This window comes from Motacilla alba, chromosome 5, assembly GCF_015832195.1.
Source record: "Motacilla alba alba isolate MOTALB_02 chromosome 5, Motacilla_alba_V1.0_pri, whole genome shotgun sequence".
NCBI classification, from domain to species: Eukaryota; Metazoa; Chordata; class Aves; order Passeriformes; family Motacillidae; genus Motacilla; species Motacilla alba.
Window position 1 is genome coordinate 3021595 of NC_052020.1, and position 24473 is coordinate 3046067.

Below are 24473 nucleotides of genomic sequence, written 5' to 3' on the forward strand. Positions count from 1 at the left end.
TTATAGGTTTTATTATATTTTTTTTCTTTTAGTCCTATTAATAAAGTTTTCTTTATACCCTTTAAAAGTTGTTGAGCCTGCTTTGCCTTCCTCCCAATCCTATCTCAGTGCAGAAAATGAATAAATATATTTTAGTAAGTCCACTAGCGTTTAGCCAGTGCTAAACCCATCACATTAATTGGTGCATTGGCCGGGAACCTTCAAATTAGTAAACCAAAACCACTACACAATTTAGACGTTCTGCATGGTTTTGAGCTGAAACTGCCAAATTTTTTAATGAAAGCTGTGAGGTAAAGATTTATTAGGACAAATAAAGAGCAAAGCATGTATTAGGTCATAAGGTTAAATAGAATGATAGTTAAAAGGTTGTATTGAAATTATGGTAAATGTCTAGAGGTGGAGGCTAGTGTAAGAAATTTCTCCTTCTGTTTTATTAAGTAGTTTCATTGTTCTAGGTAAAAGTTGTATGTTGAATGTAATTTTAATAATAGTTTTGGACATGTTTATTCACAGAGGCAAGGGATGGAATGTACTGATTTTACATTAGAGCCACCCACAGAAGTAATTTTCAAAGAGAAGTTGCTAGCAGTTTCCTCCGTGTCTAACAAAAAACCAATCAGGAACCGTGTTGTGCGGCTTCCTTCTTCACCTCTGGGAGATGGAGAGCGTAGCGGCTTCCAGGAGGTGAAGAAGGAAGCCGCACAACACTGCCATTGTGTGTGCAGCTTTCTAACTACTGGAGGATGGCAGTTTGCCACTCACATGCCTTTCAAATTCACATCCGCATTCAAATAGAGGAAATTCTTAGACAACTTTGCTGTGCATCTTACTAGTGCTTCTGCAGCACTCTGTGGAAAATCTTACGCTTATCTTTTTGCTTCGGGATGCAAAGAATTGGGTGAATTTGAAAAACAAGATGGGGAGACGTTTGCTGTGCTGGCCCACTTTCTCTTTGCGAGAAGTAGTGCAAGAGCTTTTCACTGAGATGCAAGTGACGAGGGATGCAGAAGACGAAGATACGGGGCTGTCTGGAGGTAAGTACCGCACCTGGGAGCCTTTCGGCCGAAGCAGCGCTCCGGAGTGCTCTGTGACCAGCACAAGGATTTGTGCGCGAAGAAGCCGCTTCTTTGCCTCCAGGAGACGGAGAACGCAGCAGCTTCCATGAGGTGAAGAAGCAAGCTGCACAATACACATTGTGTGCCACTCCCAGGCGCCTTACAGCCAAAGCAGGGCTCTGGAGCGCACCACAACCGGCACTAGGATCTGTGCATGAAGAAGCCTCTTCTTTGCCTCTGTGAGTCAGGGTGCGCAGCAGCTTGCAGGAGGTGAAGTGTTACATTTACCAGGGTTTTTGAGCCTGATCTAATAAGCTCTCAACACCCAAACATAATACACCCAAGATAGCTCAGCTTCCTTTGGGAAGTATGAATGGGTAGGAGGCTTCTGCTGCAGTGTTTGAAACAAAAAATGTTTAATAAAAACAAAATAACAAACAGAAAAACCGAGCCATGTGCACAGGTCTGTGCTCCTGGTAAAAACACCTCACAAAAGCAATTAGCTTCTTTGTTCTCTTCTTTTTCTACTAAAGGCCCAGGCGGGACTTTTTGGCTCCAGTCCAATTAGGTATTCTTAAACTTGAGGTGAAGTTCCCAAGGTCCTACGAGGTGGCTTTCCACCTAATCGATGAGAGAAGGTTCTGGGCTCTTTCCTTTTTGGGGGACAGAGGATAGTTCTGTCACTCTGTCCAAAGGGGCACATTCCTACACTGCAGCAACCTCAGAAGCCAGAGTTATCTTCACCCTTTGCAATGTCATCTTCTGTTTGGTTTAGGAAAAGAAGGGAAAAAAAATTAAATTTGGGCTTCCTCTATTATTTAACCTAAGCAGCTATCAATAGTCATCAGGAGCTCTACTTTGCAGATAGTTACAGAAATACTCTCTTTTTCTAGTATGACTAAACTATTAGGCAAAATAATTCAGAATTAAAATCTCTGATATAGATAGTAGCTGGATTCTAGAAGTTGAGCAGAGGGTTTTCAGGCACAAGCATAAGTCTGGATTTGCATTCAGTTTGTGTGGGTAGTCTGACCCTCTTCCAGTTTAACTGGATATTGTGTTATAGAGGTATTACAGGAATTTTAGTTTTTCTCTTGTGCAGGACTTCATGTTTCCACTGATCAACAGTTTTTACCATTATTTGTACTCCATTCTGTTCAAAGCGATGGGTTTAGCTATATTTAAACTGTATGTTACGTATACAGGACAAATGTAAATGGATACAGGTCTAATAATATTTACAAATATTTGTAACTAACAATAATGACTTCATATGTGTGTGCAAGATGTTATGTGTGAGATTAGATACAAGCCCAAACCAGCAATCAGTTCCATAAAAGCTTTTAATAAAAAGAAATTTGAATTAAAGTGTGCAAAAAAGTATAGAATACAAGTGGAAAATATCTCTTTCCTATTAACGACTGGTACAAATCATAAGATGTCTTAACAGTTATAAATTGCAACATTCACTCAATTTTTATATGGAAAATATCACAGTTAATACAGAGCATTATGAATGTAGGTATTAATCTTTCCTCAGCTTTTCCCTCTTTTATTGTAAAGACAAAAAAAAATTTCCTCATGTTTCCAGAATTAATTATTAAAGAAGGCACTGAGAGATTTAATTATCCCTAAACCCCAATTTTGTTAAACTATTTAATGAGGTCATACCTTTGACAATAACATGTCACTATTTAATAAAGAGGACTACATTCAAACTGCCCTATGACAAAAAGGCCTAATAGAGTTTTATCTGATTATTTAGCTGATACGTGTTGTTACATGATGAGCAGGAGCTATGGAAGTATTTGCAAACTGATTTTAGGTCATTGAATCATAGAATGGACTGGGTTGGAAGGGACCTTAAAGACCATTCAGTTCCAGTCTGCCTGCCATGGGCAGGGACACCATCCACTAAATCAGGTTGCTCAAAGCTCCATCTAACCTGGCCTTATTTTAATTCTACGGTTATTTAATTCTGTAGTTGTAGTTCTGTTGTGTTACCCTTCCAAGAAGAGACTAGGATTTATTTGACTTGGAAGGGACAGTTTGAAAATAGAGAGTTGAACAGAAGGATTTGAGGGTGGAAGAGTGGCTATTTTGCCCAGCTCGCAGCATGGTGAGAGGCATCCTGTTAACTCTGCAGCTGTAAGCACAGTGAAAAATGAACTCAGTGGACATGTTGATGAGTATGAAAACAAGTACTTAAAAATTCTTTCTTTTTTCATTTGGTATCTGAATGTAGGGAAAGAACTCCACTACTTTGGCTGCAGTCATTTCTACATAGTGATTTTTATTCAGAATCCAGAGTAGAGGAAAACATCCTAAAGACATATTGGAGGTGTAACAAAAATGGATTTGGGTTCATGTGATGTTACATTTTAGTTAAATGGTATGCTCTGTCTCAGCCCTTGAAAATGTACGGTTTATTCCAAGCTGTGAGCCTCCCCTGCAGTATCATGTATCTGTAATCCCATTGGCCCAAGTCTGATTCCGCACCCACTTTGAATCTCCTGTTAAGCTGTGCGAGGGAGACCAGCCTTGCTCTTGGCCCCTTTTCTCCCTGGGCTCTCCCTCTCTCCCCCTCCCCTCTTCTTCTCCCCTTCTCCCTCAGACACCATGCTGCTCCCGGGGTGGGACCCCCAATAAACCCTCATCTGATTAACACCCTCAGAAGCTGTGTGGTGTCTCCTTGCCTGTCTGCTGCTACCAGTGAATACAAAGCTTAGGAGGCCCCCCAGGGACTCCCCGGGGACCAGAAATGAACAGCAACAGGTTCAGTTGCCACATTTCTGTCATATGCGAAGCCAATAGCCACTTCTGCTTCTGCTTTGTAGTTTCTAGCCACCAAGCATCATCAGCATTCCTCCTTTTGACTTAACTCAAAAATCTGCTGTACAGACCTTAGGTCTGTACATGGCCTCTGACAGGATTTCTGATCCTGTTCTACACTGAGAGTGATTTATCTTCCTAATGCAGAAGAACATTAATATGATGCATTCTTTAGTAGGTTTATAATTTCTGACGTTATGAACTTGGAAATGTAAGAAAAATTATTCATGGCTGTGATAATCAAAACATGTACAGTGGGATATAGAGAATACAACCTCTGTTCAATGACATCATGTATTACAGCAGAGTCTTACCTAGAAAGGTGAGTATTTAAAAATAACATCATGGCGGTGAGTTTTTTTTAAATTTTGATAGTGAATTTTAGTTATGATCTATGCAATAAAGAACTCATGTCTGAAAATAAAGAAAGGTGCCATTCATAGCAAAATTTAGTTAATGATACTTTTTTCCTTTTACCTTTCAAGCCTTCTAGGGAGGGCAGGTAGATCTGTAGAGGCAAAGGAAGGCATTGTGATCCACAGTCAGTCCAGTGAAGTGATAATCTTTCAAGCCACTTTGCACACTGCTTTCATAAAAGCTCATAAACTTACAGACATAGCAATATATTTCCTAGATTCAAAGACCAGGGCACAGATAAATCTTCAATTGTTATAAACAAAATGTTTCTTAGCTTATAGAAACAAAAAATATATTTATGACAAACTCATAGAATGGTTTGGGTTGAAAGGGACCTTAAAGACCACCTCATTCCATCCCCTCTGCAATAAGCAAGGATACTTTTCACTATCCCGGGTTGCTGCAAGCCCCACCCAGCCTGGCCTTGAACACTTCCAGGGACTGGGCAGCCATAGTTTCTCTGAGCAACCTGCTGCAGTACCTCAGCACCCTCACAGTAAAGAATGTCTTCCTCATATCTAATAAAAACCTACCCTCTGTCAGTTCAAAGCCTTTACCCTGGTTCTATGACAAGCCCTTGTCAAAAGTGATGTCAGTTTCTGAAAAGAAGACTAATTTATTTAATATTGCTGTTGTGATTGAGGTTAGATAATCTATGTTTTGCTCATTCTAGTTAGAAGACAGCTCAATCCCTCTTTAGGACCCTTTTCCTAAGGAGCTGGAGCCTTGACATGACTACATCCCAGTCTGCATAGGCACCTTCCAGGTGACGTGTCACTTCTGAACAGGATGGGTAGCTTTGGCGACCATGAAGCACACGCCAGTTATCAAATGTCAGTACGTCTCCTGTAAAGAGATTGCACAAAGGTCAGTAGTTGAGTAGTTAGAGTTGACTCCTTCAAAAAAACACAGAGGTAGATTCATATCAACAGTTAGTGAGCAATAATTTTAAGTAGCCCACCTGGAGATATATAGCAACAACACAGTAATTTTAACTTTCTCAACCAGAGAGGCCAGTTCCCTTTTGACACCTCTTTCATTTCTTATATAATGAGGAGTTAAAAAGCAGGGTGGTAGAGGAGTCCATACTGAGAAAATCAAGACTTGAGGAGAATGCAAATCCATAGAGGTGAAATAAATAAAATGTGTGAAAACCACTAGCATACATTTTACTTGACCAGTCTAGTGCTATTTGTACTATACACATATATACTATCCCTGTTAAGAGAATTTTATGAGAACAAAGTCAAAACACTGAAAGTTAGGAAATCGCATAATTAATGCTAGAATACCAATTTAATTTTTTCTCCCTTGTGTGTCACCATAACAGTAAATCTTGAATTAAATAAACTCACAGTCTTTCTTATCTTCTCCTCATTCCCCCTACCACCATTTGTGTTAATCAACAAAATGGATGCCACTAATGTAATGTAAGGCACTTTGTTTTTCAATTAATGTGATCTTACACACTATTTTATTGTGTGTTTCCAATGGAGAGAGGTTAATTTCCTCACAGACATTTTAGACACAAGTACCATAGTATATGAGGCAGTCAGATACAAAGATGAATTTACTTTTGTAATGTCTTTTGACAGATTCATTTTAATGCTGAGGAATGAAAGAACAGAGATTAAGGCCACACATGATGTCACACATAGGATTGCAAATCTATGGTGCTATTGATACATCAATTTCCAATATGCTATGTAGCATAAAATGCTGTTTTGTATTTAGAGATACAGTCGACTAATCTATAGGTAGACTATTCCCCTCTGCCACTTTTTTCTTCTTTATAGTGTAACAATGGCAAAAGAAATCTACGAGATGAATGCAAGAAAGCAGTATGAAATAAAATAGATGATTGAAAGACTTGAAGCTCCTCTCAGTACTAGTGCTAGCAGTGTTCAAGTATTTTGACTGTCAGGAAAAACATGTGAAAAATTGTTGTGAGGAAAATCAACTTACTGACCTGGATTCATCTTGAAAGTAAACTTGTGTTCTGTGCTGTTCAATAAATCATTAAATTCCTTTAGAGCTGCATAAAATGGCCTCACTTTTTCAGCTGGTATATCAAACACTGTGTCTCTTGTTGCATTATTATAATTGATGCGAATTGCTTGGCCTCTGGAATCCATGCTATTAAACAAAGAAAAGGGGGAAAAAAAGGAACGGAAAAAAGAAAAAGTAATGTATTCTGTTGTTGCTGAAACAGTTCAACAATAATTAAACAATGATTATACAATAACTGAATTCTCCTGCTGGAATATCAGTATGTTTCTATAGTAAAATTCAGATTGATATTGGATTGGATTTTGCTAGTTAAGACTAACTAGGAAAAGGGATAACCAGGAAAAAGTGTAGACACCTAATTTGCTCAAAGATCAATATTATACACTCTTTAATTGTAAACTTTTTTTAATAAATCATAAACTTTTTTTTTAAATTTAGGAAAGAATATGAACATTTGCATTTCATCTTCTGATAGTATATAATTCTTAATCTAAATGTTTCAAATTATGACCTCTCCTTGGCATGATATATACGCGTACATTGGCTGGCATTTGGCTGTTTGCTAACCTGTGCCTGTGCCTAGGAGTTACTCTATTTTCCAACACTTCTTGTTTGTGAGTGGCAAAACCAAGTAAGTGGCACAATGCACAGAACAAGTCACACATTTCCCCCAAAAAAACCAGACTAAAGATCCCAACCAACCAACCAACTCCACCCAAACCTAGAACTACAGACCATGTTAAACCAGTGTTTTCCCACAAGGTGGCAGGAGCAGACCTTGTTCTACCAACACATCATCCACCAGATGACAGGGATTTTCTTTTAGGTGTTGTTGAAACGACTTACTCTATAATCCTTTGTTTACAGTGCACAGCAAAATCACAGTAATCCACCCCAACATCAGCATAGTCTACAGCAGTAGAGGACAGGATCTGATATGCCTCAGGATTTTGTTTCTTCAGCTTGTTGGATACATGAAATCCATCTACAACTTCACTTTCACCTCCTGCAGCTGTTTGCTTTATACAGTGAAGAAACTGAACCTGGAAAAAATTAACAGCTCTTTAAAAAATAATTAGCTTGCATATTTAACAGTTTATTAGTATCAGTTCTCTCACAGCTGTGGTTCTTTTATTCTGGTTGGTTTTTTTCCCAGTGACAGACTGAGCTCTCATTTACTGCAGCTTCACTCTGCCACCAGTATCACAAAGGCAGAAAATTAAAATAGTGTGTTCATAAATCCATCCCACTGGGATATCTTCTAATGCTTGCAACCTGTGAGTCAGTGGCAAAGAGGTCTTGCTTCTTTCCTTTGAGTCCCTCTTTCTCTTCCTGCTATTTTCCAGTTCTCTGGAATGATGTGAGTTATGTGGATTACACTTTGATATGACAGGAACTGGTTGAAAACATCTTTTCTGTGGTTGCCCAGTTTTACAGAATGGCCCTGATATTTTGTCTGTTATGAAAGGACAAACAAGTATTTATCTTGTACCGATTCACAGAAAACAGAAGATACCATCTTAATCGTATTTCTTTCTCTGTTTCCCTCCCGAGCTGAAGAGATGAGTCCTAAAATGTCACAACCTGACTACAGCATTTAGACACCTAACTTTTATGAAATAATGAGAACAGTACTCACAGCATATAAAGGACCCCAAAGTTTTCTCATATGGCAGTATTTTCAATACTTTGTGAATTTAATTTTAAAATTATGGAAAATATGGGAGACATGCTGAATTAATATCATACCGTATAAATTGCATGCCATTTGTATATAGATCAGCATATGCAGATTAATATATCAATATTTTTACATTGCTCTTTTATGACAAAATTCAGAGCCACTGATCACCAATCATATTTCACACTACAGGAACATTTCCCTTTCCCCTTTTGTGGAGTGAAAAAGTCAGTAAATTCAACTTACCCCAGGTGGATGCTGCAGAGCAGGGTAATCAGTGTGGAAACAGAGTCTCTCAGTTGTGTATGCTACATTGTTAGCATCTGCTTTGTCTTGCACTTGCCAAGTCAGTCTTTATAATGAAAGGGAAAAGAGAAAACATGTAAGAACATCCAGCCCGCATGCCAGACAGTACACATTGAGACTGAAATCACAGTACAACAGTCACTTTATCTTTGGACATGAAAATATTGTAACATTATAAGGAAATAAGGATTTAGCAGTGTCCCTCCACCCCAACAGAGGCTTGTTTCAGCAGTCCTAGATAAAACTTCAGTGTGTCAAGGGACATCTGGCATCAGGGCAGTACCTAGAAGAAGGATGGCTTTCCAGTGGTGGCAAAGGCCAGCTGAAGACACTAACCAAGAGGCTTCTGCCAGTAGAAATCATCCTAGTAATGATGCTTCAGAAATAAGTGAGTAGAAGCTGGCCCATTTCTTTTTATCAACCTTTCACTTTCCCTCTGCCACATGGAGTACATTATCAATGAAATGCAGAACTTGTAAAAGCCATGTAATTTTCCCCAGAAGTTATCTTTAAGGCTTCATAATCTTAGAAAATATAGATTATCCTTTACAGGGGGATCTTTCCTGTAAGTTGAAAATTTGCTTCTGGAGAAAAATGTCTTGATGAAAGACTTTAAAACTTCTTCCCTTTCTATGACATTCTGTTTGAGAACCAGCTCTGTTTATTTTATTACATAGTTTCTCTCTTGGATTTTGGCACAATTAAGTAAAAAGTTTTCTGACAACATGAAAAAAAGTAAGTCACAGCTATATGACAATGACATGAATACCTCATGTTGCCACACAGACAAAATGTGTTTTGAGTGACACACCATGCAGGAGAATTTGAGACCTAGAACCACAGGTTTTGTTTACACAAAGTTCACATGATTGAAGACAATCCTCAGCAGATGCATGTTATAGATCCAGATGCTTGTCTGGAAAAGTGTAATTTACTATAGAGAGACGATATAATTGCACGAACATAAGTAACCAAAAAGAAATTATGAAACTCATTTTCCCTTGTGGGATACTATAGATAAAATATGTTCCAGAACGTGTGTGCCTAGTTTTACTTCTTCATAACAGTTTAAAAAGAAAATAGGCTAAAGAACATGTGTAGGAATGTGCCTGCTATGGACAGAGTGACAGAATTATCCTCTGTTCCCCAAAAGGAAAAAAGCCTAGAATTTTCTCCCAGTGATCAGGTAAAAAGTCACTGACAGGACCTTCCGAACTTCACCTCAAGTTTGAGGACAGCTAATTGGCCACAAGCCAAAAGGTCCCGCCTGGGCCATTTAATAGAAAAAGACAGAACAAAGAAGCCAAATCGCTTTTGTGAGGTGTTTTTACCAAGTGCATGCAGCTGTGTACATGGCTCGATTTTTTTTGTTTGTTATTTTGCTTTTTATTAAACCTTTTTTGTTCCTGACGCTGCCACATAAGCCTCCTGCTCATTTATGCCTGCCAATTGATGCTGAGCTATTCTGGGGTATAATGTTTGGGTGTTGAGAGCTTATCAGATGGGCTCAAAACCCCGGGCAAAAACATTATAAACATGCAGATAAAATTATTTATATATTGAATATAAATACTTTTGTTCTAGGTGTGGTATTTAGTATAGAAATTATGCAAAATGCTAAAATTAGATTTCTGCAATTTCCAGAAGGAAAACCCTCTTGAGTATTTGCAAATGTGTTTAACTGCCTAGGAGAAATAGTTTTTATTATTTGGTATGGCACATATTCATCAGTACATTACTTGAGTAACAGCACATATTCACCATCACATGACCTCAGTACTCAAGCATGACAATTTCAACCACACTTCCACAGTTTGACAGCCAAAAAATAGACTCTTTTTATAATTCCTGTAATGAGTGCTGAAGGCAGCTAAATTTCCTCCATCTTTAATTTAACAGGCTATGGTGTCACTTGATGGTTCTAAAACAATTTAACACATTTAAATTGTCTTATTTATATGAAATACATAAAATTGCTGGAGTGATAGCACTTTATAGAATCACCAGAAGCTTTTGTAAAAGCAGTCATTGCTGTTGTATTGTCAGGATTTACAAGGGAGGCTGTCCCCCAGGAGCTTTCCTTCTACACAGTGAGCTTTGGTCAAAGCCCAAGCTACTGACTTGAAAGTCAATGAGGCTAATGGGGAGCTCAGCACTGAATATGGAAAAATCAACCTTACTTTGTTTAAGTCTCAATTGAGCTGAAGCATCAACTTGGCCATCACCAACTTGGCACCTTTTGGTGCACAGGTAGTAACGGTATGTCACAGGACACTGCGACCTTAAGGAGAGCAAAGTGGGTTGGAATGGATTGTGGTTTAATAATTAGGGTCAGATTTCAAAGTCCATTGTTCAGGCTGTTTGATAGAGTAGGAAAATTGGCACCAAGCAGGTGTAGCAATTTTTTTGCATTAGATAGCAACATGGGCTCAGTCTTCATCAGTAGAAAACCAGGCTGTCCATTACCTCCTAAGTCCTGCCAAAGTGCAGCACTAAGAACTGAAGCCACATTTGAATCATTTGGTCTTACACATCATTAGAAGTCTATGTCTTAACACATATGAGATTTAGGACATGCGTCCTTCTCTCGCTGCTGAAGCCCTCCAGGTGACACTGTTGGATTGGCTGTTTTCATGGCAGTGCTGGAGCCCCGAAGGAAGGCCTTCACACCAGACTAAGCACTGGACAAGGCTTCAGAACAGAGGAGGAACACAAGGTCTAGGGCGTGAGAAGTTGGAGAAACGAATCACAGTATGACTGAAGACTTCATGAATGCAGTTGGGTCTCCATAATGGAAAGAAAAAGGTTAATTTAAAAACATGGAAACTCTTGATGTCATTACATGGCTGATATAGAGAATGTTTCCACTTTTTACAGTAATGACATTTTAGGGACGTCACACCAAGCAGACATCTAGACAAGAAGAAAGGTTTTTTCTTTCATGTGTTAGAATTGTATTCATTGCTGTTACATTTCAGTTTAAAATTCAGGGTTCTGTTGAGGTAATGTTTAATTTGGCAAGTTTGCCAATTCCAAGTTTATCCTTTTATTTATCATATTTTGTAGGCCGTGTATTTGGCTCCCAGTAAAACACCAGGGAAATAATAACCCACAGTTATTATTTTATTACAGTTGTAAAAGCCACACCAAAATTAGATGACAGTAAGAACTGAACTTCTGTTTCAGAAATGAAAATTATGGTAAGTACTAGCTACAAACATTTCTTCTTAGTTAGATGAAGGTCACTGATTCAGCTCAGCAAGATGTGAGCTGCCACCATGGTTTGTCTGCTCATTTAGTAGGTGTTTGCAGAGGTAGAGCTACAGTTTGCCAGTTCGTGGCATCAAAAGGATCATTTACAAGTGCCTGCTTGTGCTCCTTTAAGCTGAACTCTACTTGTCGGGATTGGTTATGGCTTTCCAGAGCACACTCTGTTGACAGCAGGAAAATGGATACTCAGCCCATCTTCTTGGTGATGTGGGCCACAATACCATCATCTAAGTCTTACCTATATCCGTGACTCAAAATCACACTAAGAAAAGGTTTCAGCACAGTTCAGAATGGGACTGGATTAGGGATTTTTGGTTTTGTTTCATGGCATAGAAGAGTAAGTCTATCTCACTGTTACCCTATATTCAACAACATTTGTTTTCAGGCATTTTTCCTTCTCTCAGCAGTTAGTGTTATTTCTGCTCTTCTCTACATACCTTACCTGTAACAGCAAAGCAATTCTCTTTTACAGTATATGAACTTGATGCCAAATTTTCGAATATATAGAGAAAAAAACCACACACCTTGCTTTAATATATAAATCCTCAAAAGAGATATAACAAGCTTAGATGAAGAACATTAGAAGTGATTACAACACTGGCAAAACAAAGATTTTATAAAACAAACTCACCCATAAAATGTGAGACGCAGGAACCCAATCCTGTGGCCAAGTCTAATCAATTCTCCCTGCCTTGTAGCAGCTCCTGTCAGTAGAACAATTCCCACTTTCTTTAGGTTGCACAACCACCTGTATGCACTTTCATCATTGTACATGATTTCTTCAAAAGGTATTTTGGGAAGTTGAAGGTCTGAGCCCCAGTACTGATGTTCTGAAAGGGAAGAAATAGAGAAATAATCTCTTAGCTGTTTTAGCACCAAAACTCTTCCATTTACTGGCTTGTATGCACAAACATACACACACGTTCAAAGATAGTGCACAGTAATGGGTAAAAAGGACAAAGATGCTTATTCTTACTTTTTTTTGTTTTGTGTAAAGTTAGCATTGGTTCTAGTTTTTTGCAAAGCTTGAAACAGTACTGGTTTAAGTCAAGCATTCTCTTAAATATTGAATCAGGGCTTTTATTCTTACAGTAAAGACATATTTGTTTTTCCTTGCTATTATATTTTTAATCTGAAGCTGCTATTCTTAGAAGAGTGTACTACAAAGCAAGAAAAGATTTTATCTAGAATAATTGTTTTGTTTAAATCACAACTACCTAACTTGGTGTTTTAGCTAATATTCAGATAACTTGCCCAATCATCAATCACAGAGATCACACACTAGAAATGAGACCACATAAACATTTGTAAAACTATGCATGTGGCATCACTTATAAAACACCTGTATCTCTATTTATTCCAACATCTCTTCAATGGACAGGAAAAGTAAAACTACAAATTTCAAGGAGATTTCAGAATTGAGAACTCTGGGTAATTTTACCTGGTGGCTGAAGGACATACTATAGTTCAAACAAATGTGAAGGCCAGGTTTGGGCTTCTTTTTTACCTCTTTCTAGATATAGGCAGGAAGCATAAAATACAATGTGCTCTTTAAAAAAATTTAACTCAGACACTACAGAGTTAAAATATGTTTCAACTTGTAGTGTGTTCTTCTTTCATCTGGCTAACGCTACTTAGAGATGGTCCAAGAATCAGAACACACATGCCCAGATATGAGCTATCCACAAAGACCATCTTTTATGGTCTACCTGTGTTTCAAAGAAGCAGCAGTATGATTCAACAAGCTGTTGAATTTTGTAACATGTTCACAAAATAAAAAAGTGCAAATCTTGAGGAGACATATAATCTCACATCACTAAATTCCTTTTTGATAGCACTCCATGGTCAGTTACTGCTCCACGGTGTTTAACTTAATATAAATCTTTTCACATGTTTGAAAGATGGTGAAAAAATATAATATGAATGTTTTCCCTTTACCCTATTAGAAGTTAAGAAATTAAAATAGACTTAAGTATGTTGTATGTTGTATAAGTATGCTAAGAATATCCTTTGAAAGACAGAGCAGGTGAATAACCATGTGAAAACTAACAGAACATTTTAAGTTTCATCTTTTCCATCCTAGTTTTCTTACTGACTTGCTAATAAATATTTTCCTAATTTTTCAGAAACAATAAGTAGAATTTCAAGGAATATATCAACAGATTTTTCTTCACTTTGGAAAATAAATACATGCACCTGGAATTGAACTGCAGCTCCAGGAGTCCCAGGCTTCCAAGGGTACATAGACTGTAGTGTCCCCTTGTTCAAGTTCTCAATGCCTATTGCTCTTGCTAGAAGTTTCAGCCTGATATGGGATGCCACTTGTACAGCAGGGCATGGCCTGTGATGTTGGATTTTCCAGTGGGTTTGGCTTTTGTTACAGACCTGTGCTTTGTCACAGCACTGCAGAACAGCACATGCTCAGCATAGCAGGCTGGGACTGTCCTGGATTTTGGCATAACAAACCTGTCAACCCCTACCACTGGCCTGTGGAAGCACCACCCACCACCCAAGCAGACCTGCAGCACTGGCGACTGTTCTCTGGCCTCACATCCAAACAGATATGGAGGCAAAGGGAGGCAAAAACTAAATTCAAAATGTTTCTCATATCACTTAACTTGAAGAGAAATACTTTTTTTCTGGGAATTTAGCCTTTGCCAGACTCTGAAATGTATCTGGGAATAATATTATTACATTGCCTGCTGACTGAAGAGATATTTAACCTCTACAGTACTGCTACAAGGTGGAAATTGCAAAGTGTCAAGGAAATTGCAAAGTGTCATGGAACTCCACACCGATGCTCTCAAAACAGCTACTAAAACTGAAGAGCTTTTTTTTTCTTTAATGTTTCACCACTTTGCATTTTAAAAACACCAACAAACAAAAATAGTTGCCCAACACCAACAAAACAAAAAAAGCTAGAGAGTAAATACAGTTCAGTCCTGCTGTTCAAGGCCATAAACTCTTTTCCTCAAAGCTTCACTTTTCTCATATAAATTCCCTTTCAGTGACAAGTGTAGCCAGCATCCTTAAAGATTTATATTTGTCTCTCTTTTTAAAGGTGCAAGCTGGTACACAAATGCATATAAATCCTACCTCAAATTTCAGAGAAGAAAGGCTACAAGTTTCCAGCCCTTCAGTGACATGCTGATGCAGTCAAGAGCTTGGCCTTTGAGCTAGTGCAGGAGCAACCTTTCCCCCTTCACATTTGCCAGTGTACTCTGTAATGACACCATGGTAAATACACCAGAAGTTGAAACCTTGCATATAGCTCCAAGTGGTAATATGAATGTGATCACACCATTTAATACTAAATATCCCAAAGAAAATGATTAATTTTAGCAAAGAATTTCCTGCAGACTTATTACGCTTTACATATTAGTAATTGTGGACTTTTTTCAGAGAGCTCTTAGAGCTTAATTTAAATACACAAGTGCCAATTTTGATCGCTCTAGTAGCTGCAATAGTTCTGAGGTCTAATTTCTAACACTTATGTCTGAGATACACACGAACTGCTTTTAAACAATTCATATTTGTATGAAAAATAGTGAAGGAATTCTCCTGACTGGTCCCAGAAAGCTTCACAGCCAGGTGAGCACAACAGCAATAGGTGAGAGACAAGTCAAAGGTCTGTGCTAAAAGAAGCAGCATTTACACCTTGGCTCTGAATGAAAATGCTCTATGTTGTCCAATATTTACAATTTGACAGATTACCAGGTCCATAATTAATTGGAAAAGAGACAGGAAAGCAAAACTTAGAGAATGGAAAAAGGATGTTGTGGTATGCAGATAGTTACATTCTTCCATTTAAAAGTGTTTTTTAAACAGACTGCCTGAAAGTCTTAGAAAACGGTATGCTCCCCATGGCGTGTTATTCTTCCACATACCAAACAACAGGAACTTTCTATCCATTTTTATTCACAAAACCTCTTCAGCCTGAAAATCTATCAAGGAGCTGCACTGAACTGCACAGGGACTGTACTCTTTGGCAGTATTTCCTGGTGGTAACTGCAACTCCCACTCAAGCACTTCATTGTTTTATTGCGTCATTATAGAACAATTTCTTCCCACTGCTAAGGCAGTAAATGCAGTTTCCATTGTACTGTAGTAGAAGTACTAGAACATATGCTCTGAAAGCTGAAGGGGTAAGAAAGATAGGAATGAGTCATTAATGTCTGGACAGCCTTAGGTCTCACTTGCACAGCACAGCTGCAGTTGGCAAATTAAAAATCTTTATGTTTGCAAATCGCAGAATCAGCTAGGTTGGGAAAGACTTTTGTGATCATCAAGTCCACCCCATGACCTAGCACCACCTTGTCAATAAACCATGGCACGGAGTGCCACGTCCAGCCTTTCTTAAACATCTCCAGCACGGTGACTCCACCACCTCCCTGGGCCACCCATTCCAATGCCCAATCTCACTTTCTGTGAAGAAATTCTTCCTGTTGTTCAACCTGAACCTTCCTGGTCCATCTTTAGTCTGTGTCCTCTTGCTCTGTCGCTGGTTGTCTGGGAGCAGTGCCCAACCCTCACTGAGCTACAACCTCCTTTTAGGGAGCTGTGGAGAGTGATGAGGTTACCCCTGAGCCCCCTTTTCTCCAGGGTCCACACCTGAGTCCTTCAGAGGACTTGTGTTCCAAGCCCTTCACCAGCCTTTTTGCCCTTCTCTGGACATGCTCCAACATCTCAATGTCCTTCCTAAAGTGAGGGCCCAGAACTGGACACAGCACTCCAGGTGCTGCCCAACCAGTGTTGAGCACAGGGGAACAATGACCTCCCTGGTCCTGCTGGCCACACTATTCCTGATACAGGCCAGGAGCCATTGGCCTTCTTAGCCACCTGGCTGTACTGCTGGCTCACATTCAGTCTGCCACCAGTCAGTACCCCCAGGAGCCTTTCTGCCTGACTGTTTCCTGTCACTCTCTCCCAGCCTGTAGTGCTGCAGGGGTTATTGTGGTGCAGGACCCGGCAACTGGTTTTGATGAACCTCACCTTGCTGGATCAGCCCATCTATCCAACCTGTCCAGGTCCCTCTGCAAATGTAACTGAACAACTCATACGGGATAAAAACAACTCTTACAGAATTATTTTGTATCTTTATGGATAATTTATATTATGACTACTACAACCCCAGATCTATGTGCTTTTCAAAATGGGAAGAATGAAACTCTTTTGAAAGAATTAATGCCTCTTTCAATAATTTCAGAACAATAATTTGGGGTGGGGAAGAAAGGAAAAATGAAAATCCCATTTCTTGATCATACCAGGTTAGTCCTAACTACATTAGAGTTTGCATAAAATGAGAAGATGCCCTTTGTTCAGTACCTGCAGATGGTGCGCATGCATCAACACCTGGAATTATCCAACATTTACTACACAACTTGGGACAATGCTGATCAAATCTTCTGGAGCAATATAAGAAAGTCTAGACACCACTAGAGTAAATTACTTAATCTAAAATGATTTTGCCTATAGCATGTATTTTAATGTTTGTTGAAAGCCAAGTGTATTTTTGCTGTATTGTGAGTTATGTATATGGCAGCCTAACTTGTCATTAAGCCCTTATTAGTTATTACTGCAGGATAAATTCAAATGACCAAACTTTTAAAATAAAAAACTACTTTTTCATTCTTCTAGAAGAAGAATGAAAAAACTTTTTTTTTCATTCTTCTAAAATTATCATCTCTCAGGACCTAGCAGAGAAACTGAAAATAGCATTGATGCTGTTAACATCCTGATTCAAACTTTTACAGAACTGGTTATAAACATTCAGTATTATATTATCACATTTTAAAGAATTATCATCATTTGAAACCTTTAAACTGCTGTTTAAACCTTAACCTAACCTAAGGTTAAAAATATTAGGCACCACTACAGACTAGCTCTGCAGAATCTTCTCTTTCACCCAACAGGAAAATACGATTGTGATGTTATCTGATTTCCACCCCCACCCCCCAAACCCCCCAGCGCCATCCTATTGTTGGAATGCCAGCATGTTGCAAAATGAGCCTCAGCAAACACAACGGAGTTGGATGCTGGATACTGGCTTACTCAGTGTCTCTCACAAGCACCCTCTACTACTCCGAGCACCTGAATTACAGACATGGTAAATCATTCATGTGACATCTGCTGCATAGAACTCAAGTAAACAGAAAGAAAAAAGAGTATCTTTGAGACACCACAGCTGTAGAAGTAGAATATGGCTCTTTGACTGCTCTTTTGGGAGCATCTTGTAAGCTTGGGCTGAAATGAGCCTTGATATACACAAGTAGCAGATTTTGATTTTGCATATTGCATGGATAGGATCTGGCAATGTTTTAAAAGACATACTGACAATGTTTTAAAAGACAATCTTGACATACTGTCATAGAGCTATTTATAGTTGCTTCATCATGCACTGAAAATCTGACCTACTCTTCTTTTTGGGCTTGACACAATGTCTGACATCTACGTTTTTTGAATAAGAAACTATGATGGAAAAACATTTTTTAAAAAAGCAGTACTAAAAGCAAATAACCACTTGCAAAAGAAAAAAAAAAAACCAGCCACAGCTGTGAATGTCAGCAGTGAAGGTTAACCTTTAACTACAGCAGTCTGGTGAGCTTGCATTTCTCTTTGTTGAATCAGCATGCAGGGCTGGCATTTCATACCATTGTCTGTAACATTATACTGCTGGGGTATGGTTAGCTACTTGAGGGCATGTAATTTACAGGGTGCATCGCCACTCACCACAAGGAAGTGTGTTCTAAACTTACCAAAATATACAACAAAAAACAGATCTTAAACAGCCAGCAAGCAAACTCACAGCCTTTTTTGCAACTGAAACCTGGGAAAAACTCTAAAAAGATGTCAATCATCATGAGCCAGGGCTCATCTGAGAGCAAGACGAAGAGATGTATGACACCACTAAAAAAAAGCCAGTTAATTGGTGTAACGTTTATACACAATATCCTCAGATCCACCATGTGAAACAAAATTTGAAAAAGCATTGCTCAAAGAATGAAACAGATCTTTGGTGTATATTTTTACCTGGATGGCTCCAATGGAGAAGAGCAGTGGCAGAGCAGAGGACTGGCTTCCAAAACATGCATTGTATTTAGGTGCCAAAGGTAACCACTGTGCAAATGCATGCATGTGAAGGCAAATCACAGCCAGTTAAGACTTCAAAATAGGTGAAAAAAGTAGCATTACATCTGACATATTGAAATCTCAGTAATTAATGCCTTTGCCAATAAACACAACCTGAGATCCAGATTATTTTGTCTAGGTATTAATTAAAGCAATTTACGTTGATCCCTTTGAAGACTAAAAAACACCCTGCTAGCTTTCATAGGATATTCATTTTCACAAATAAAAGTTCTTGCCATCTGAAAAATCAAGTCTAGTTTCCCTGAATGAGATCTGTATCTTCACCATATTCACTCTGGAAGCATGCCAAACTCTTCAAAATAGTAAAAACAACCGTTCATTTTTGCCAAAAGTAAAGTAGATAGAAACTTTTATATTACCAAGGGAAAATAGATCCTTTCTGAATTATGAAGTGTCTATTACAGCATCCACTGAAATGAATGGAGATATTTCTTGTCTTTTAAACCAGTAATGTCCTATTTTAACAGATACTGTCTTAACACTGAACACAGATGCACAGCTTTCTGCAACAGCAGATCTCACAGGAACACTATCAGGAGCAATTGCAGGCATCTTGCAAGCTTTCACACTTTCACACTCAGTCTGAAATGCTGTCAAAGTTACGCATCATGCCAAACCTCATGGGTTTATAATTATTCACTTTAAAGGGTAAGTGATTTGTACAGGGTAAATTTTACAAAGACAGTTGTACAAAATGCTTTGCTATCAAAAGACAGTCTATGACTAAAAATATGCACGGGAAGCAAAGCAAACACAACCTGAACTTCAGCACTACACACTGCTATGCTACACAGTTACTTTTTAACAAGAAGGCTATGAAAAAGGGGAAAAAATATTTCAGTTGTAACTCCCTTGCAATTCCAAATAATCTTTCTTTTTAGAAAAAATTTAAAAAATTTAAATAGTTTAAACAGCGCTCACACACTTGCATAGTCACAGACTATGCAACCTACTAACACTTTCTGGAAAGAAAAGGCTTTTAGGAAAGTAAGTGCAGCCCGATTAGTTGTACTTTTCTCAGGTATAGAAGGTAGAAGAGGGAAAAGATAACCACAGGTCCCTGTCACACATGCACAGCCTGGCACTGGACACCAAGGGCTGTTACCACAGCTTCAAGCTGGGTAGACCTGGTCTTCACACAGGCACTTCTAACCAGGACTGTCAGTGTCAAACCCCTTGCATATGTCACAAGCATGGATTTAATTCCTACCTGGTAAAAATAAATCTGCTCGCATTACAGCTCTGGCTTCTTCAGAGAAGCATCGTTTTTTCAACCACTCAGCTTCATATTCGCTTGTGTGTTCATCAGGCCATGTAATAGAGATCTTCTCGACACAAAGGAAAAGGTGAGTTTAGAAAAAAAATACTTGAAAAACATCATCTAGAACAACATAATCCCTTAGAAATTGCAGAAATTGTAATACTTAGATCAATAATATCAGAGCTAAACTTTCCCTGAAGCATGATAGCAAACAAGCAATGAAAACCCAACTGAAACGCCATTCACATTCTGACACTTTATAAATGTTCATTTTCATTTCAACCCATGACCCAATTTGCTGGTTTGTGTAGACTGTTTCCACTGTGGGAGCTGCACTTAACAGGAAGAAAGGAATTGTAAAAACTGGCACGTATCACTGGGGAGAGCACTTCACCCAGCTCAGAACAGAGAAAATTTCTTGCAAAACACTGACAGGTTGTGAGAAAAGAAAAAGAACAAGACAGACAATGACCTTTTGCTAGGAGAGAAATCCATCTCCTACTTTTGAAGTCCTCCCTCTATCAAATAAATTTTTAAAAGGTGTTGGGTTTTTCAATTCCTGAAAAAAACATGGATAGAAAGCATATGGCTTTGCTTGTCATGAACTGAAAGAGCTCTGTCCAGCACAGACCCTCAGCTGAATTTTTAAGGTGGATGAATAAGTATCAATTCCCAATTCACATGACTCTGCTCATTTATATGTTGGTAAAACACTATCAGTATCATTTTAGTATTAGTGCTGTGCTTTTATCAGTTTCTGAATATAAGTGCAAGCAGACAATTCCTAATTTGCCTGATCAAATAATGAATTTACATTGCATTAATTTTGTCTACAATCAACTTGGGAGCCCAGAATTCCTCACCAGAGACTCTTATCCTGTAGCTGAGGATACAGGACACATGTAGTCAGACTCTGCAAACTGCCCCTGCAGCGAGGCTGCCCCATCTGACCCAGGGGTGACTGCTGCATATTCAATATGCTTAAAACATCTTTAAGTATAAAATCAAGGAAATTAGTTTGCCAAAGGAGCCACATACTGCTTTTAATGAAAGATTAAAAAAATCTAAATAATATACTAGGATTTTATATATTAGGAAAAATTGACATTCATAAGGAGGGCAGCTCCTATCTTCTTTTGCTTGATAACCTTCCATTTTGCAGGAAAAAATGTTAATGTAGATATGTAGACAGGGATATGGACATTAGTCCAATTCTGATTATCGGATTTAACTTTGGTTTGAGTGTTCACTCAAGACAATGGTTATTTTACATTGAAAGTTTGCTAATAAAGCTGATATTTTTGTTATAAAGTCATCATCGTCTTGCCATTTCATATTTTCAAGCCATTTACTTAAAGAATAAAGAGAGGAAAAAGTGTAAGTGTGATTAAATGTGCAAGAAATGTCTGTATTTTCAACAACTAGGGATGAAGAAGCACATGGCAGAATCTTTAAAAGCATTATTATATGATTATAATAATCATATTATAAGCTGAAGCTTGAGTTTTCACAGCCTCTGCATAACATCCATACAGTGAAGATTCACATGAAGGTGGAAAGATCTGAATTCCCCAAATCGCGATTCTTCCTGGAAGCTTTGCAAGTATCTGGTAAGGTTTGCAAACAAGCAAACTGTAATTAGAGAGTAACTTGGAATTGTCTGGAATTTAGATTAATAAGTATTTTAGACAAGTTTCACGAGAAGGTGAACGATGGTTTGCTTCAAATACCTTTTTGCTATCTGCCAGAGCAACCTGCTTCACCACGATGTCGACATCCAGATCCTCGAGGAGCAGCCTGCGCGCTCCGGCGGAGGGCAGGAAGCAGAGGGGACACTGGCAGCTGTCCCGCAGCCAGACGGAGGGGTAGCTGCTCTCGCTTCCGTCCTCCCACTGCACGCAGACGAAGCGGCCCTCGCCCGCAGCCTTCACCTTCCGCACGGCCGGGCTCATGCTGAGCGCTCCTAGAGAGCGGCGCCAGCCCGGGAGCGCACGCAGACTCCGCTCCGCAGCACTGCGCGGCCGCCGCCCTCAGCATTCTGGGTTCCGTGGCCAAAACGTCACAGGGAGACATCACAGGGAGACGTCATAGGGAACTCCGTCATGGAGCTCCTAAAACCATTTGCCATTTGTATTTCAGATTTTCAAGCGATTTACTTATAGAATAAAGAGAGGAAAAAGTTTAAGTGCAATTAAATGTGCAAGAAATGTCTCTATTTTCAACAACTGGTGATGAAGAAGCATATGGCAGAGTTTTAAAAAGCTTTATTATATTACATATTGGGTTCTACCTTTTGGGTTCTACAGCAAAACCACCAGAGGGAACTCCGTCACGGAGCTCCTAAAACACCACCAAGAGCAGCTTTATTACTGAAAAAGCAAGTACAGCACAAGGACAATGTTACAATGATTCTCCCCTCCCTTCCAACTACCTAGACTTCAGGAATATTCATTATATGTTGCTGACAGAGGGTATACTGAGACCCATCTATTCAAAAATCCCTTCAATTTGATTCATCTTGGCTGTCTTGCGTTGCTATGCCCTCTGACCAGCAATGATGCAACAGCCCTGAAACCTCCTCTCCCCATGGTCGGGGTAGGGGCATGTGCAAACCTGGCCTCAGAAGATGAGTCTGTGGGCTATGGCCTCCCCCACCCTGAACACAGCCAGAGTGCATTTTCAGGACAGATGCTGGGTCTGGCTTTCTTGTGGATACCTTCTTCTTCCGCAGCCTTGTTTACTTCTCCCTAGCTCTGAGGTAACTGGACAAAACTGTCACTGTTATCTTATTTCGTGTTTCTTTAGGCAGCTTAATTCCCAGTCCGAAGTTCCAGTCAGGAGGCATATTCAGGAAGGAGTGGGCTTTGGTGGTCACAGCTTCATTATGCAGTTTTGCCATAAAGGGCAACAATTCCTTCATAACAATGTTGAAGCCAGTAGCCATAACATTTCAGTCTTTCACAGAAAGACACCTCAAAACAAATTCCACAAACCAAAAGCCAGAGCTATGACTAACCATGTTCAGAACCTAAAGTATGAAAGTACATACACCCTAACCCCTGCTGTGGATACTATGGAATAGAGAACACGGAATTCTCTTCCCTGCAAGGAAAAGCTTTGTAGACATGACTTCAGCAACAGAGTTCTGTGAGAGTTACTGTCTCCTTTCACGGCCAGATCACTTTCTATACTCTTTTATTTAAAGCCAGCTGCATACTGTACTGCAGAACAATGGTGCAGATCCTAGAATTAGAAAAACTCTGGTCTAATGTTTTTTCTTATTCAGAAAAATTCAGGGGATGCTCCCTGAATAAGTCATTATATACGTATTTTAATGTCTTTATCAATGTCGAATATTGCATATTTATTAAGTATCTTCTCTTTGTTCTTAAGTTCACAGGGCAACATATTGGTGCTACCAGGACTAAAGTCTTGCCAGCTGCATTTGTGCACAAAAAAATGTCCTGGGCTTCACTATTTTGACTCACAAAGGCCTACTGGATTTATCAGATGGTTTTTCAATATTTTTCCTTTGCTGCAGTTTAGAACTAGGCTACACATGACCCTTGGGTCTCCATTTGTTTTTATTTCATTTGATTGACTACAGCAAAGCAGAATACTGTGTTTTTTCCTTTCTTGTGTTTGTTATAGATGGATAATGAGATGATTTGCTCTCGCAATTAAAAGATAACTATTGTGTGAATATTAAGAAAAGCTTTAGTGATGCATAGTGATGTTATTGTAGTTTAGATGTCCTCTGTTCTCCCCATAGTTCCCTTCCCCCCCCTGTATTGTTACCATCAGACAGCCGGGGTTGTCTAGGACGGGTAGAAGAAGGCGTGCACGTCTCCCTTGCATGGGGCAGTTGGGAATGAAAAAGCTTGTTGCTTAGAAGGTGTGGCATGGCAACACCTCATCTCCAATCAATTTACAAGAAAGCAGTTTCCACTGAAAAATGGCAAAGAAGAGCTGACTGACAGACTTTGGGAGGGGCCAGGGTTGGCTGATGCAACCCCCAGGGGTATAAAAGACTGAGCATCCAACTTGAAGAAAAACTGGTCATGTGGTATGCACAAGGGGCAGTTCCCAGCGCTGCAGCTTTTTCCTTATGTAGTCCTTTGTTGTATTTTTGTTAAGGTTTAATAAACCTTTTTAAATTTTCAAAGTGAGCAGTTGTTTCTCACAGTGTTTATGGATAGCAGTCCCAGTCCCATTAGAACCCAGCAATTACTAATCCTCACCTGCAATGCAGTACAGCTAGTTTTGTGCATACAGACTTAAACACCTTTTATCCAAAACTGTGTTTATATTCAGATTGAATAGATTTTCTTTTATACAAATGTGTATATAAATATAGGTATGTCTATATATATATGTGTATTTCTATCATACTGCAATTTTCCTTTGGACTGTAAAAATATTTCTATTGCAAGACTGGCTGCAGTGTCCTTGTGAGACTTTTTGGATGAAGTTTTATTATGTATGGCTGAAA

General features: G+C 39.0%; 1 protein-coding gene across 1 annotated transcript; it reads right to left on the minus strand.

Annotated features, from left to right (window-relative positions):
- Window positions 1-2811: 2811 nt before the first annotated feature.
- Window positions 2812-22030, minus strand: BBOX1 (gamma-butyrobetaine hydroxylase 1). Its single transcript, XM_038139234.1, has 7 exons — window positions 21712-22030; window positions 19931-20045; window positions 12203-12401; window positions 8242-8347; window positions 7161-7357; window positions 6274-6440; window positions 2812-5150 (listed from the first exon to the last, which is right to left on the minus strand). The coding sequence occupies exons 1-7, from the start codon at window positions 21931-21933 to the stop codon at window positions 4990-4992; spliced, it is 1167 nt and encodes a 388-aa protein (XP_037995162.1). The 5' UTR covers window positions 21934-22030; the 3' UTR covers window positions 2812-4989.
- Window positions 22031-24473: the final 2443 nt, after the last annotated feature.

Coding starts and splice junctions, on each gene's coding strand:
- BBOX1 (XM_038139234.1), bottom strand. CDS start 21,933: ATGAGCCCGGCCGTGCGGAAGGTGAAGGCTGCGGGCGAGGGCCGCTTC. Junction 12,402..19,930: donor AGCAGATTTATTTTTACCAG/GTAGGAATTAAA, acceptor CTTCCCTTTCAG/AACATCAGTACTGGGGCTCA. Junction 8,348..12,202: donor CTGCGTCTCACATTTTATGG/GTGAGTTTGTTT, acceptor TTCATTATAAAG/ACTGACTTGGCAAGTGCAAG.